Genomic DNA, 16824 nt, shown 5'->3' on the forward strand with positions numbered 1-16824 from the left:
CAAAAAAAATAAATAAATAAAAAATAAAAGTTCCAGTTTGCAAAGAACAGAATAAGCACTTCTGTCCTTATTGGTCGGACGATAGACGTTTGAGGAAAAGTTAAGTATGGAAGAAAATTAGGTAAATAAAGATGGAAACAGCATTCTCCCCATTATGACTTTGCTCCTATATCACTCAAACAAACTAAAAGCAGGTTCAAGCCATAAGCTGGCATACTTCCCATGTGACAATGGAAAGGCAATGTTACACCATCCACTGATGTCACTTAGCATTATTATTTTCACTACTAAATAAATCAAAGACTTGATTATTCATGGACATTAAAACAGTTATGGCCCAATCCCAAAATTAAATGTCATGGAATTCTGGCCAAATTGTTGCTGCCCTGTCAGGTTTTGACAACTTAATAAAATCCTATCATTTATTTCTACTGAAATACACCTGAATTGGGTTGCAATAGAACATAAGAATTTTCCCTTGCAAAACCTGAAGGTGGAGAGATTAGTTGTCTTTTTTTTTTTTTTGATAGATTTAATGTTATTTATGTGAGATTTCTAATAGGCTGTGATACTCTTGACACTAGCGAGTTGTTAATTAAGTCTTGTTGACATACTTCTAACTAGTCTGAAGTATTACAAAATACCATCCTTTACAAAACAAGTAATTTTTTTAAAATTACCTGAAGACATTCCTATGCTCTAGGGCATAGAAAATATTCTGGATGAAGGTACAGCTGTCATATCACTTTCATTTTTTTGCATGCTTTGAATTTCATTAAGAATATAATAATTGCTAACATTTCTTGTGAAGAAACAGGCTCATAAGAAAGTTTACTTTGGGGATGGGTGCTGCACTTGGTCTTGCGGGGAGAGGAAAATATTCAGAAGAAGCAAAGGGAGCAAAAAGCAAGCAAGAAAACTCAGTGGAAAGGCAGGAAGGGGAGGAGAACGGGCAGAGCGGAGAGCAAGACTGAAATAAAATGCAAGCAAAAGCCACTGGCAAGAGCAAACAAGTTCAGAGCAGTGAATTAAGGTGTCAGGAGGATGGAAAAGGTCTTTGCAGCTGCTGCTGCTGTTCGCCAAGTGAAGGCCCCAGCTCTGCCACAAAGCAGGAGCTGCTGAGCCTCGGTTTACACGTTTGCCCTCAGTTAGATTCTCCAGGGAGCAGCCCAAAAGCTCCATGTTCCCACAACCTGAACGTCTCAGACCTTTGTCCAGCTTCTGCTGCCTGCTGGTGTTGAGGGCACTCTGGGACAGCTCCAATGCCCCCGTCCCCAGAGCACAGCCGCGGTGCTGGGCGCATGCAGGCCGCAGCTCCACTGGTACCCCCCTGCCTTTACCATCTCATTCCACTGACATTTAAGAGGTGAGAAATTTCATGTAATTCTGCTGAACAGCCCTACAAAGCTGCCGTCACGTGCATTTGCAAAAATAATCTCTGTTTATTAGAAAAAAATGATTCTGCTCCACTGCCAAAGCTCGTATTTCATTTGTGAGTCTATTTGCTTTTTATATTTTTCTGTCGTTTAATGAATAACAGTCACCAGCCTACCTATTTCTTAAAGAGTTTTAGGCCATCTTTCAAGCACAGTGTTTGTAATTAGCACTACTAGCACTGATCAAATGCTACTGTCGGTCTTTTTTGACAGTAAAGATTTTTATGAAGAAAAAAGTAATTTGTGCAAAAACGAGAAAATGCGTTGTTCTCCCTCATTTTTACAAAAAAAAAAAGTCCGGCAGTAAAGGTCTGCAAGAAGCCTCATTCAGCCTTAAGAAAAAATGAAAAATTAAAAATAAATTATTCTCAAGCAAGAAGAAAAATAATATCTAGACTGAGTGATCTGACATGCAAAATTTTCCCTAATAGTCAATATGATTTTTATCTAAATTACATGTTGCATCTTTTAGCTCATCAGAATAGCAGACAGTTTTAAGAAAAAATAAATAAATTTCACAATGAACGCACAGAATACCTGATTCCTCAGAGGAATAATGGAAAATGAGCGGTAACAGAATTAGAAAATGTAGGCCAACAAACCTTCCGGGGATTTATTTGAGTAAGCACCTTTTAGTGAAGTTTAAATACAAGTAAACTCAAGTGCAATGTGATTCATTAAATTCAAATTTAACTGAACAGGTCTCAAATAATCGTGTCAAGGAAATACTGAATGAGAGTTAAATGTTAATATACATTTCTGTAGAAAGAAAAGTTGAAATGAACGAGTTTTGCAAATTCTAACACTGTTGCAAATACATGGCTGCAAAGGAATAATATTAAGACATAGAAAAAAAAATAAACTAACTAACACCAGCAAATTGTAGACAAAGAGCCGAAAGGAAACCAAATAAAAGCAAATTAATTAAACATGCTGTTCATGTCTATGTCTTAAAAAAGAACATAATGAAGAAAGCAGACAAAAAAAATACACAAACTCAAATAAGTATGAGCTATCTCCAATACTCACAGATTATCTACGGTAAACTTAAATATGTGTATGGCAAAACACTTCCTGCAACCACATTAATGTTTATGACCATGTTTATCATTACAATCCATTCAGCCACTTATTATATAAAATGCCAGTTTACATATATATATATTTATATTCGTGCATATAATTTTATATAAATCAGAAATATATAATGGTGTGGCCTAACAGTTTTATTGGGACAAACTCTGTTGAAACCACAGAGAAGACCAGCTAGGCTGTGAGCTGCCGCCACACCAGTATTTTTCTATGTATGTCACATAACTCCCCAACACAACTATTTTACACCACTATTTTTAAGTTCTTTTAAAAATCTGAACTAATCTGTACCCTTATTTCTTAAAATGCAAAGAGGGAAAGGAAATACAAATCAGGTATATGCAAAACTTTTGTTAAGAAAAAGGAAAAAACAAATACCTGATAATAATATAAATAGAAAGAATAATGCCCTAGCAGTCTTTTTTATTTGTTTTAGTTTGGTATATTAAAAACTATGAAAACTGAGGCATAGAAAAGCAAGGTGTCTGCCATTACAGAGCATGTACCAAAAACCAAACTAACTTCTGTAACTTCAAAAACGATGCACAGTGGGAAAGAAGAGCAGCAGTATATGTAGAAAATAAACAAAATTCAAATTTAAAAGGGAGTGGGAGAGCAGGGTAAGGGAAAGGGAAAGAAGTTGGCAGTTGTGGGGATTTTGTTCTTTGCTTTGACTATACAACATCCTCAGAGTGCTCTATAATGCGGTAGACTGAAGGCTTAAAAATACATTGTTCGAGTGTTTTGAACAGAATAGGCTAATTTTAGACAAACAAGTTGAGATTCAAATGTTTAAATTCATCTCTTGATTTTCCAAAGAGTGCATCACATAGCAATTCCCACTGACAACTGTTGGAGCTGAAGGGTGCTGAGCACTCTGGAGGACAAACTGCTGCCATGGGGTGTCTGCCTTACAGTTCTCAAAGTCATGGCTTCTCCTTTCCCTGGGAAAAAGGATTTTAACTAGGCGTGCTTGTTAAAACTTAAATTAGCAGCTGCAGCAAAATAAAAGTGTTTTTCAGTCAAGGAGCCATTTCAATCTTCCAGTTATTTAACCACTAAAAAAAGATCATGCCATGCCCCAGCGGCGGACAAAGTGCTGCCTATGGAGTTCTACAGCACAGCTCAAAGCTGCTATAATAACGCTTGGAACTTAGATACCACTTTTCATCTTCAAAGCAGTTTACAAACATTAACTAATTAATCCGCACAACATCCCTGAGGCCCACTTGGATCAAAAATGGGGCACTGCATGCTGGGACCTGAATCCTCCGTGGGCACTAGTTCCAAATTAAAGATGAGCAATCTGCTCTTTTTTTTTTTTTTTTTTTTTTTTAAATAGACTCCTGATACATTGCCAATGCAGCCCTCTGTTGGGCAACATTTGGATGCCCCCAGCTTTCATCTCTATTAAAGTATCATGCCCCAGTCTGCCTTTGTTAATTTTGGATGTCTTGGAATCTATTAAACGTGGCACAGTTTCTTGAGCTTTTAACAAAGCTTTAGCTTTGAAAATGCATCTTCTTTTGTCTTCATTCTAGCTGGCTTCCATGCAAAGATCTTTTAGATGAGATAGATACTGAGCTTTCCGTTGTTGTTGACGCATTAGCCTTAACTATTAACATATTCAGCATGATTTTCTAATATTTAACATTGCTTTTGCAGCAGCACATAACTGTAGCTTTTTACAAAGTCTAGGAGCCAGTTCCTCCTCCGATGTAAACTGGACTGCCAGTTTACAACAGCACAGGAACTGACCCAAGAAGTTTAGCAGGGAGTTGGCTGCCATCGTGACATTGTGTCAGACTGAGTCAGGAGACTGGCTGCATCCACCTCCAAATAGGAACATTAGCATTTAAAATAAATAGAATGACACTGTAAACCAGCAACACAAAAATAAGCATCTGCAAAAGGATCTTGGGGGATGACATCAACAGACAAAAGAGTGTCTGCTCCCAGTGTGAAACCAACACCAAAACAGCAGTGGAATGCTCTTAAACTCATTATTGCATTGCTGGACTTGGGAATGGAAAATACTACAAAAAGGTAGTACATTGAAGCACTGTTACGGAGCATGAAAGGATTCACAGTCTATCTTGGAAAGTAAAGCCATTTGTGTTCCCCTAATGAATGAAGATGCCAGCTTTCTGGTAAAAAAAAAAAACATTAACTAAAATAGTACCTAAGAGATACTGGGTGGAAAATAGTTGACCAAACCTCAAATATGATGGAACTTCAACATGTACAGACAAATCCAAATCTCCCTCTTCATCGCACAGGTTTAAACATGTAATTAAAGCCACGGACTTAGCTGGTGTTTTTCCAAAACACAGTGGATGTTGGATTGGACCCTGGCTATAAAGATTTGCATCTATGCACATTCCTATTTTGATTTCCAGTTTCCTCAGTTTTAGGGAACAATGACATGTAATTAAGGAATCAGGAGGGCCGTTTGTTTGGGTTCCTATTAGCAATCATTTTAAACTGTACCTGTAGTGTCGGGAAATCTCTTCTTCCACCTGGGTGGTAAAGTCACATTTGGTACATGAGTGTTCTTTGTTCTCTTTGAGAGTCAGCGGCCCGTCCGCCCCTTGCAGGGTATTTGTTTCGGGTTTGACATCAGACGCTTGGGCTTCGTGTGCATTCTCATAGTGAAGCAGGAGAACATCTACGTCAGGAGTGGAGAATGAGCACTGATGGCACTGGTGTTTGACTCTAGAGCTTCCTGTCACCCCTGGAGACAGGTGCAAAAGCAAGAGAGCACAGTGGGAACAATTACTTTTTCTGCAAGCAAATGGATAAGTAATTTCTCCAAGGTGCTTTTCTGGGCTGCAGAGGCCTCGGGGACAGAACTGACAGTGCTTAATGGTACACTTATGAATGTTGTGTAGCTGCTGATAGTGACGGAGAAGTGGGCCCACCACTATTACATCTGGGCCATGGCTCTTTGAGTACCTAAAGTCACAGAACTGACAGTTGTAGCTTGTCACCATGCTGTCCTCTGCTCCTTTGCTAGTCAAGTCTTTCTTTTTTGCCACACTCGCACCCTTTTCTGTCTTTGTCACTAACTCCCCGTCTGCATTTTTGGCTAGATCATTCTGGTTAATGACAGATCCCCTAGAAAGCTTATCATTCAGATCTGGATGATGGCTTCCTGACTGGTTTCCCCCATGCTGTTTGCTGTAATGTTCTAATAGTTTCAATGAGCTGGACGATTCACAGCTGAAACTGCAAAATTTACACCAGTAGTAACTGGTTGTATCGGTACCATTTTGTCTAGAGGAATCTATTGGCTTGATGGGCACCGAATATCCAACTGGTGTATCATCTCCTGCTTTTACAGTGATTCTGTCTTGCCACTTTCCCAAGTCTCCAGAATCACATGGTCGAAGAGTAGGACTGGATTTATTGGAGTTTTTCTCTGAAGTTTTACCAGAATCAGAGGAGGGAAGGGCTGCTTTCATTTTGTTTGGGTGAGTCTGTAAGAAGTGTTGCTCTAGTTCAGTGGACGAGTTGCCCATGTAGGTGAAATTGCAGAATTTGCAGCGGAAGTACTTGGTGTTGCCTTGGCAATCTGGAGTTTTCCGCCCAATTCCGATGAAGGTTCCACCTAAAGTAACCTGTGAATACACAATAGGGTCATTTTAGCTCCACTGTAGATTTAAACAGCAAGGAAGCAAAAAAGGAGAAACAGAGAGCAATTAACTCATAAGCCTCTTAATTAAACAATGTCAACACCATTTTCATTTGTGCACTTGTACTAATGTAGCAAGATATCATACTTATACTCTCAACTTATTTAGCATTTGTTGATGAAGATTATGAAATGTTTCACACAGCTGAATATATATTCCATATGAATACTAAACATTTGAGAAAACTGCGGCATGCATCCACAACATGATCAGAATTCAGACTTCCTCAATAGGACTGTTGCTTCCTTCACTAAATCAAGTTATTGATAGACAATCTAATAGTCAGTTCCCAAATCCCTGAACCCTTCGACAGGAAATTTTGCTGTGATTTTGTATCAGTTGTGGAATAAAAGAACGAGCCCTCAGTCTTTTTTTTTTTTTTTCAATATACTTAATGTTTTAATGATATTCATGCTTAAATGCCCAAGAGAATTGCTTTCTAAACATGAGCACACAAAAATTAAATTTAAAAGAGTGAAGTCACTTTGCTGGGTCGAAGTATGACCAATTCTTCTAAAGAACAATCCTGTAGGAGTATCCAGTACCCGCCAGGATGCCTTTTAACAAAGCAGTAGTGGCTGATGTCTGAAACGAGAGGCGGTTTTCTCAAAGATTACTCAGTGCAGACGTTCTCCAAGGAAATCTTCCGTCCTCTCATGCACAGAGCCCAATTTAGTAAAACAAGGATGGAAAAACTACAGTAGAAAAATGGCATGTGGCAAAGAAACCTACCACACCCAAGGCCATGACATCACTAATTAAAAAAAAAAAAAAAAAAAAAAGGTACGTCTACTTAACTGTTCTCATGATCTCTGAGCAAAATGGTCTGTCTGCAGGAAGGAAACAAGGCTTCCAGAGCTTATGTTGCTAAAGCATGTGTTCGCACAGCAGGCAGGCCTGCCCTTCCCAGGAGTGCACCACACCTGCCCCGTGACATCAGGGGGATTTGCTGCTCCTGTACAACTGGTTTGGAGGCCAAAAAAAGAATCTCCTGACAAAAGTGTCACCGCTGCTCTACTTCTTTTCCTGAATAGTAAACAATGTACAGCATCCAGAAAATAATTCCTCTTCACACCCAAAATCCACAGCCAGCTACTCCTTTGTCATCATCCATCTTACACCACTCTATCAGGGACATGGGTAGAAGCTAACGTGCCACAATCTCAGTTTTTCTGCCCAGGAGATGCCTTATAGGGAATATAAAATTTCCACAAAGGGTTAGATTTTCACTCTCCCAACTAGTAAGTGTATTACTACATTTCTGCAGGATTCAGTTGTGATGCATTAGGCAAATGGCGTAATTATTTTTCATCTCCTCCTCAACAGCTGTGCCACAAAGAAAGTATGTGATCACTGCTCATTCAGTATCACACCATACGGAAAGACTCAGACATACAGACAGCATGAAATGTAAACATTTTAAATGCATATAATATAAATGCCTTTTAGCCATTTAGCTCAAAGAATGAGACGCTATCCTTTGTGTCCCATCAGAATTGTACATCAGAATAGTGAGTCAATGAGTTGCTAAACCATGGTATAATGAGCTGCTATTCAGCCTCTGACTCAAAAAAAAAAAAAAAAAAAAAAAAAAAAAAGAACAATTGAACAATTCCCATACGTTGGTTAAAACTTTTTCTTAAATAAACTGAAAATTGCTTTATGTTTGTTTAAGAAACATATCTCAATAGGCACTGGTGAGCGGGAGAGCCAAATAGCTAGGATTTAACTATAACAATATAACAATATTTTCATTTAAACTGGGACTCCAAGTGCTGATACCAAGTCATGAATTTGATTTTGAAAAGGTTCAAGAGGGAAGTTTTAATAGACCTTCTGTACTGCTGAGGATATCTTGTTTTATTAATTTTATGCCTAAAAAGAACTGGAGACAAAACCCTACTGAGTCTGATCCACTGACAGTGGGATTTGGGTGAGCTCCATAGTATCTGGCACTTGAGGCCCTCATCCACTGCACTATTTCAATGTTCAAAGTCTCAATGGTGTTGAAAGACAACTTAAAGAAAGCATTGATGGAATTATGGCAAACAGAAAATAACAGCAGTTCACTGTGTGATTGCTTCAGATGCAAGGTGATCTGGTTTTGCTCATTTAATTAGTTACGTATGTTTGTTCGATGCATGCACAGAAAACTGGCCAAAATGCTTTACCTTAAGTGGCGCTAATGAGTAAATACATCCATTACTCTTAGCTGTCCATTTACAGAGCCTACAGATAACAAACCTATTTTGCAGACACTCTGTAGAAATTAGTTAGAAATTGTGAGTGACAATAATGCCTGCCGCTGCTCACTGCTAATTACTTTTATTTACGAATGCTGGAAAAAAACATAGTATTCGTACTAGCATTTTATACAATGCGCTGTAAATCACAACATTCTCGTAACTTGTGCTAATCCTGCTCAGTGGCATACATAGCAAATTCGTGTCCTATGCTAATACATCTTTCTCTGCATCAGAAAAGGATAAAAATGAACGAAGTATTCATACACTATTTGTGTTTACCAGTTGCAATACATGGGAAAAAAAAACAAACAAACAACAAAAAAACAACATTTTTCACAGCACTAGAATTTAATTGATTATCAATTACTGGGCTGGCATTTCTGTGACTACCCTGCCACAATTCAAATTAATGTATCCCATTAGAAGAGCATGCACGTGAAAGGCAACACGAGGTCATCTTAATGTTATTACACTCAAAAAACATTTCTCATGCACTAGCAAAACCTACTTAAAGCCTTTTTGGAGGGTCATGAGGTAAAAAGAAGTGAAGAAACTGGCTTCCACACCGAGGCTGGGAGAAGCACTTGGAGGAAAAAGTGCTGGTATAAACTGAGGCTGCTTCAGCTTTCAGCCAGCCAAATTTGGACGAAGCCTACACATTTGCAGAACTGTTTGCATTCATGCATTCTGCTCAAGACTTGGCTTGACTTTCAGATTTTTCAGTTACATATCATATCGCTATGTACAGGCACCAAGCTCCTTCACTGGGTTTGTAACTGTCCTTAATCTCCTGCTCTCTCTGACCATCCCCAGAAACAGGAAAAATAAAGGAGAGTGAAGTATAAGGGTGAAAAGAGAAATGTACGTTTAGTTTAGAAATCAATATCCACATTTGTGTATGATATTAGAAGTGATAACTTCTAGTATTCCCATATTTTATACTGATTTCATTAAAACCTAGTCCTCTGCTTTGCCCTCACAGAGCTATATTTTCTTCAGTAGACACTCCTCCCCAGTATAAAGCAGAAGAAACCAAACAAAAGCAATGCTAAAACTCTGCAATTCTACTAGCAGTGGAATCCAAAGTGCCAGATCACAGAGTAGTATTCGCAACGTAGTGGCAGCAAAAGTACTTGTACAACTTGCACTGCAAATGCAACACCTCTGGATCCACAGTTCCTTCAGTAAGCACATAAGAAAATTCATCTTTATAATTCTTTCTTTGTAAAGGGAACCTAATGTGCAAGGCATCTGTATGGGCTGGGGAGACACGATTTAGTTCTTCACTGTCACTTTCTTCTGAGACCTTGGGATTATCACTTACTCCTACAGCACCACTATTATGGCAATACTATTGTCATTATTGTGTTGCACAGAGGAAGAAGGCTATTTAGAATGGCTTCTCCATTATTGTGCTTGAGATGTTTGCGCTGGTATTCTTCAAAAATTGCTCTTCAAGGCCAGGTCTCAGCTGGGGATTAAACTGAAATACATTTCAGTTACAGCACGACTCCCTGAAACTCAGAACTCTTAACTGTTAAATTCATCTATTAATGCAGAAAAACATCAAAATCCAAAAGATCAGGACTAAATTTACCACAAGAATTGAAGTTCATGTGCTAATACAACTAAGCTATCTCCTCACTTACCACGCACGTTTCTAAAAATAGCCAGAAAGAGGAGAAAAGATAACACAGTAATTGACAACATTTCAAAACATACTTTCTACAGCATGTTGGCAAGTACTTCAACAAAGCAGTATAATTGCACTATATGTTTCCAACAGGTATGCCTATACCTTCATTATTCAGACTGAAAACAATGATTTCATGGAATAGATGGACTCAAGCAAGGGAAGGTATGTTTTGTCTTTTTTTTTTTGAAGTGTTTTAAATTTAACCTGCCCTTGATACAATTGATACTCTATGCTCCCCCCCCCCCCTTTTTGAAGTTCTAAATCTTATTATGTCAAGGGAGTTTAAAAATACCACTTTGCTTACAGGAAAAAAAAATATATATATATATATATATATATATGCTTTTTATATATATAGATGTATAGATAACATCAGCCAGCTCCTGCAATCATGTTTCATGAAGAAAATTTCACCAGCAGAAACCAGTGGCTTGTATCCACGTAAGCGATTCAACCGTAAGGGCTTGCACAGATGTCTTTGACCTGTGGCCTCTGCTGCAACTGCTGATTAGAAACTAGAGCAACCATCTGCATTAGAACATTAAATGTTAATATATCACTTTTTTTGATTAACTGGGTTACATCTTTGGTTAATCAGGAGGTGAAAGGCTCTAGATCCCCTACCAATCTCCTGAGCCATCCAGTCTGCCTTTGCCAATTACTCCTAATCTTCTAATCCTAAAGTATTTTCTAATGCTCTTGTTTATTCATTTGCTTTGTGCAATACAGCATCCAGAACATTTTAACCATCCCACATTTATGAAGTTCTTCATGTCATGCAGGCCAGAACAGATTCCTGGCTTTCATGCAAGTTTGTGTAACACCACTCAGTTCTCTAACCTCCAATATGGAGAACTCACTTGCTCTCGCTCTCTCTGCATGTAAAACTAAGATAATCTTCAGAGCATATTCACTCTTAAAACTATTTACCATACTGTGATAATCTATCTGTAGATAAAACTATGTTGCATAAGGCAAAGACTCAGGGCAAACTCCTGGCCTTCTGCGTTATTTCTATTTACCATAACAAGAAAACATAGCATTGGGTCACATTCATTCAAAAGAAGCATATTCTTCTCAACATTTATTCTGTTGCCATTGAAGACAGTATGTTTTTTTGACTTTAGAACTTAAAAGGTAGCAGACCAGGCTATTTTTACAATAAAAAGTCTGACAGAACAATAACAGCACTTAAATTAAGGTCAGGAGACCAGATGTGTAAAAACAATAAAAGTAAGGAACACTGAATCAAAACTTTCATTTGCTAACTAACACTAGCAGACTAACATCTAGCAACTGAAAGGAGCCACCATCCTTTCTATTCTCTTTCTGTACAGATAAAATTACCAGACAGTTCCTTGGCTACTGTAAACTCACACAGCCTCTCAGACTCAGAAGCAAACTTGCACTGATTTACACCAGAAGAAAACCTAGCCACTCTCCTTTTTTCTCAGCAACTTTATTTTTTAATCTGTCATCATTTCTGTGGGCTACCTTAGCAGTTTGTATCTTTAAATATATCTGTGACTATTACTAGTCTCACAAACTTTCTTCATTAAATAGTCTTCAGATATCCAGGACATAAAGATGAGTATAAACAACTTTGCTTTGAAAGCTGTGACTATACATCACATCACTTGTCCACATTAACTGCCCATGTGAATGCTCTCATTTGTGGATTGAATACTTCTCACTGAAAGAAGTCTAAAATAGCTCATCTTTGTCACAGCACAAGTGAATATTCCCAGGCACTTACTACTTAGCAGCTGACATGCTGTAAATCACTGCATATCATTTTGAATAGTAAACTTGCTCATGCATCTACAGAAATGATGAAGAGAGCATCTACATACAAGAATAAAAATCGTTACTTATGAGCTATGTTCAATATAGAATTTAGATGCCTACAAGACCACGGGTATTTTTTCACATATTTATACACATATAGATTGTATGAGAAAAAGAAGCACATGCATGTATACACACAATCACATGCATATGAATGTACATGTATATGTGTGTTTTACCAACATCCGCTACTCCAGCTGCCACCATTTCTTCTCCATGCCTGTGGTTTAAGAGAGAACATTGACTCCTGTGTTTAGGAGGTATGACTCGGTACAAGGCAGTCTACAACCCTGATCATGACCCAGAAATAAGACTCAAAATAAACAGGTATGCACATATGCAGGTGCAACACCCAAGAGAGTTTGACAGCCTTCTCCGGGGAGAGTCCTCAACACAGCCTACAGATGAAAGAAGCCTCACTGGAACATCATGCCTTCATTCAAGTTCTGTTCTAGCACTTCCTTTAAGACCTAGTACAACATCACCTAGCCCAAGAAACTAGGATACATCATATACAGCAGCTGTTGGTCAGGTTTTTTTTAGAAGTAATTCCTACTTCATGGGCAATTCAGCTAAAGTCAGTAAGACCAACAATAAAAAATTTGGATCCATTTGTCTAAGCATGTAAGGAAAATGGAATTCATTCACATAAATGTCTTCATTTACATCAAGTAGTTATGTACTCGTGTACGTATAGGAAGCCCACTTGAAGACAAAGTTGAACTTTAACAAGGTTTTATTTGTACTAATAAACAAGTAAATGATGTACTTGTTTATGCCTCTAGTTTGAATTCTCATCATATCTGTGAGTCCCTTTGCCAAAACCACCAAAATGAAGAGAAAGCCCTGAACACAAGAATGGATATTGATTACATCTGTACCTCTACAGATCCCCTTCAGCTTTTTTAGTCTTACCTTCACAGCTTTATATTCAATTGAACTGCTAAAATAGCAGCAGAGGATAAAAACCAAGAAGGTATTAATAATCAAGCTACTGGTTCTTGTTTACCTGGATCCTAGTTGGACCAGACTTACAAGTTGTATTACTAGAATCATAGAATTATTTAGGCTGGAAAAGACCTCTAAGATCATCTGGTCCTTCCTTTAACTTAGAACTGCCAAGTCCACTATTAAAGCATGTCGCTGAGCTCTAGTCACACACATGTTAAAATATGTTAAAATCCAGAACATGTGCATAACTGTGTGTGCACATGGAGCTCACAACTCATTTATAAAGGCGAAAATATAAAGAGCTTTATATTGTGTGCATTGGCACTTCTGCCACTTTCCAGGATGCTGAGCAGCCTGTTAGATGGATATCCAGATGGGCGCTCAGTTGCTAGGAAAATCCTGGAAAAGTTGTTACCCATATAGGACACACAATTAGCCCGAGTATTATAGGACAACTCTTACAATATTGGGTATCTAGAATTTTAAAAGAAAAAAATCTGCTGCCAATCTTTCATTAGTTTGTGGGGTAGTTAGATAATGCAAAACTTTTTTTTTTTTTTGTCACAGCTTACTGGAATATAATCAATAAATTTTTGGACAGCTTTTATTAATCCATAGCTTTTCTGAAATTTCTCTCCTTGTCTCACAAGGCATGATTGTGCCAGTATCTAAGACAATAAAACAATCCAAATGAGAGGCCTGGATTAAAAAAAAAAAAAAAAAAAGTAATAATTATCACGTTTTAGTCCTTTCAGAAAGGAGTCTGAATCTCTTTAAAGGCTGAACATGAGAGGAGGCAGATATGTGATGACAAGCTCCAGAACCCGCGCCACGCTGAGCAGGAAGCTCCTCAGAGGTAGCACACACGATGTGAAGCTGCCCGGAGTCGACCATAAGAAATGCTGAGCACTGCAGTATGTCTTCATTCACGGCTGCATCAATACTCTTCCCCCTTGGGACATGCCATCTGAAACCCTCACCTGAATGCAGACATGTCTGTCCCTTTCTTTGAGGGACACTGTTTTCTTTTAAAACGTATCAGGAAATGGGGTCGTGCTCCCTTTTTATACAATAGCCTAATGGCTTGAACACTTGTTCAGGAAACAGGAAAAGTAGGTTCCTTTCCTCGCTCTGTCTGAGGGGATACAAGCCCACTTCTTCGTCCTCACTGGACAATTGGCATCAACTGTCCTACTCCTTTGCTAGAGGCTGTGTAGAAGACAGCACTCTACAGCCGTTCTATTGAAGCCATCCCACTCAGTCATTAAAAACCTGGGGATGGAAACAAGACTCCTGCCTACTGGCTACCCACTTGTCTGTCTCCAGACCTTTCCATATTTTACATTAAAGAGCCATTAGATCAAACACAGGACACTTAATCATGCAGCAGCAAAGAAATGGTTTTCAGCATCATAGCTGTTATCTTTGTCAGCTGAATTTTACTTTAAGTCTTTGGATCTGTCCTGAAGTCTACTGCCTTACATACGTCCACATTTTAGCCAACCGCAGGCTAAAATATCCAGCAAAACAAAACTGCCTGTAGACATTGATCAATTAACTAAATGTGAAGAAAAGGCAATGAGTGGCAGCAGCAAAAGCTGATCCATTGAACTCACTACAAATATTATTCTGGTAACAGCAATAAAGCTGAGGACACATTCTCTGGGAATTCACAGATGTGCTAGCAAATGTTTTCTAAAATCCATACCAGAAAGAAAGTCAATCTCCCAGAAACAGCTCAGTGAATTTACCCAACCCTATTGAATTTATCGTAACTCAATGAAATAAAAGTCTCTGAGGAAGAAAATGGAAACAACAAATAAAAGAGAATTTCAAAACTAAATCACATCTTCAGAGAAGACAAAGAAATTTTGCTTGATTAAATATTCCAGTCAAATAAAATCTTCACATTAAGGCCAAAAATCTTGGATTATTTACATGGTTCCCAACCAAATCCTGTTTATGTACTGCAAAACACAGTCCCAATATTTTTGTAGCTGGATGTAAAGCCAAATGTGTATCCCTATTGCTTTGCTGACTTCGGTACAAAAAAACAAAAAAAAAAACAAAGCAAAACAAAAAAACACCTGGGTTTAGAGGCTTGGGCATTTAAAAAAAAATAAAAGGTTATCTAGGACAGACTTTACTTCTGTGGTGTAAATCTAAAAATGCCCTTAGTAAAGGGGGCCACATCCCCGTGTATCTGCAGATAGGATATTAGATATTGGTTTGTTCCGTAATTTTTCCATTTTTCCATTGTTTTTGTTGTTGTTGTTACAAATGCAAACTACAGGGCTCAAGAGCATGCCTCACTACTGCAAATCTTCGTATACAGTGGTCTCCAGCTGACCGCTGTGAGGCAGATCAAAGTCATCTTCATCCTCCAGCTTCTTCTGCGCCCAGCACCCTGGCCTGAGACCATAAATCTATCAATACCTTCCACCCCAGCTACAACAGAACAGTTTGTTAAGAGCAAAGGGATCAATAAATCAGATCTTAAGCTCAGTCCACTACTATTTCAAGTTAATTACAAAGGGATAATTTTCCTTTAGCCTGGTACCTACATACCAAATAATACTGTTTAGATGAAACAGTTATTTGGGTTCAGTTCCCTCTCCTTGTAACACAGGAGTTTCAACCAATTTTAACTGCAGCTCCGGTCAGTGCGATCCCTCGTTGCTGCAGGAGATGCCAGACGTTCAGATGCCTGAGAAAAATCCCCTCCAAAATGGACATAGTAACAATATAAACATGTGTGGGTGCAGAGGGGATTTTCAAATGTTCTTTTACTGTGTTTATGAATCTCACAAAGCTGCTCTGTATCGAGAATGGGGGAGGAGAAAGCATAAAAATATTAATCAGTTACTTATCTTCTGACATGTTCTGGATCAACATCTGGTGCATGTGCAAGTGATGAAGTATGGCATTTGGCACAAAAGCTTATTTAATCTTCTCTTCCCAAATTGGGCAGGGAAAATTAGCACTCTTAAAAATTAAGTTTCCAGATCCAATTTTTTTCTTTAAAATAAATTGCCAACATTGTATAGGCTGTCTGTTCTATTTTGGAAAATGTTTTTCGTCTGAGAAAAGACTGATCTTAAGTAGATTATCTATGGGCTGTTTCCTACCGCTTTTTGTCTTCCCTGCAGTATCTTACTGCCAGGGTTTAGTAGACAAGTATAGTCTAGGTTCAGCTGTTTTATTTCTACTTCTATCAGCTCAAACTGAGATAGCTCTCACATCTGTTTTATTTCTGAAAGCACTGCATAGGAAAAGTGTCCAGCTCATTCTAATCAAGCATAAACTTTCCTATAAATAACTAAGGACCTAACGAAACAATTGTTTGGAGGAAATGAAAGTGTGTTTAGAAACTCGAATTCCTCTATACTGTATGCCTGAGCTGTTCCAGTTTGAATGTCTTCCTGACAGCATGGATCAGTTGCTCTAAGATGCTGTCCCCGGAGTCAGCAAACTGAAACTATAGCAGGAAATCCAGGTATTAACATCATACTACGTGCTAATTATAAACCATCATTTCCAATTCTGACATTATTCACTTCTAACCTCTTTTAACTAAATCACGTATTTGCTTTCTAATCACAGTTTGACAGGAGAGAGTGTCTGACACGAGACAGTGAAGTGATCTTTTTAATAAGGCAGCAGTTCAAAGATTGCAGCTTTTACGCATAATAACGACCTTAGTTTGATTTGCTGCTCCACAAAGAAGTTGTAGAGTTTCTGAAAAAAGAGGAAAAGTTTAAATCATTTTAAAAGCCTCAAGTTCCTGACTTGTGTTCCTGTTTCAGCTTCTTACTTGAAGTTCGGTATTAACCATCTTAACTGGGTTTGCATAATTTCTT

General features: G+C 38.2%; 1 protein-coding gene across 6 annotated transcripts in view; it reads right to left on the bottom strand.

Annotated features, from left to right (window-relative positions):
• Nucleotides 1–16824, bottom strand: part of TRPS1 (transcriptional repressor GATA binding 1) — a 214380-nt gene that overhangs the window by 153870 nt on the left and 43686 nt on the right. For 5 of the 6 annotated variants that reach the window (XM_082753864.1, XM_082753860.1, XM_082753861.1 and 2 more), the window contains one exon: nucleotides 5019–6148. In XM_082753864.1, coding sequence (XP_082609990.1) covers nucleotides 5019–6148 — 1130 coding nt within the window. The remainder of the gene's footprint in view (nucleotides 1–5018; nucleotides 6149–16824) is intronic. The other variant, XM_082753865.1, reaches the window with a different exon arrangement.

This window comes from Aythya marila (genome assembly GCF_965140915.1).
Source record: "Aythya marila genome assembly, chromosome: 2".
Classification (NCBI taxonomy): domain Eukaryota; kingdom Metazoa; phylum Chordata; class Aves; order Anseriformes; family Anatidae; genus Aythya; species Aythya marila.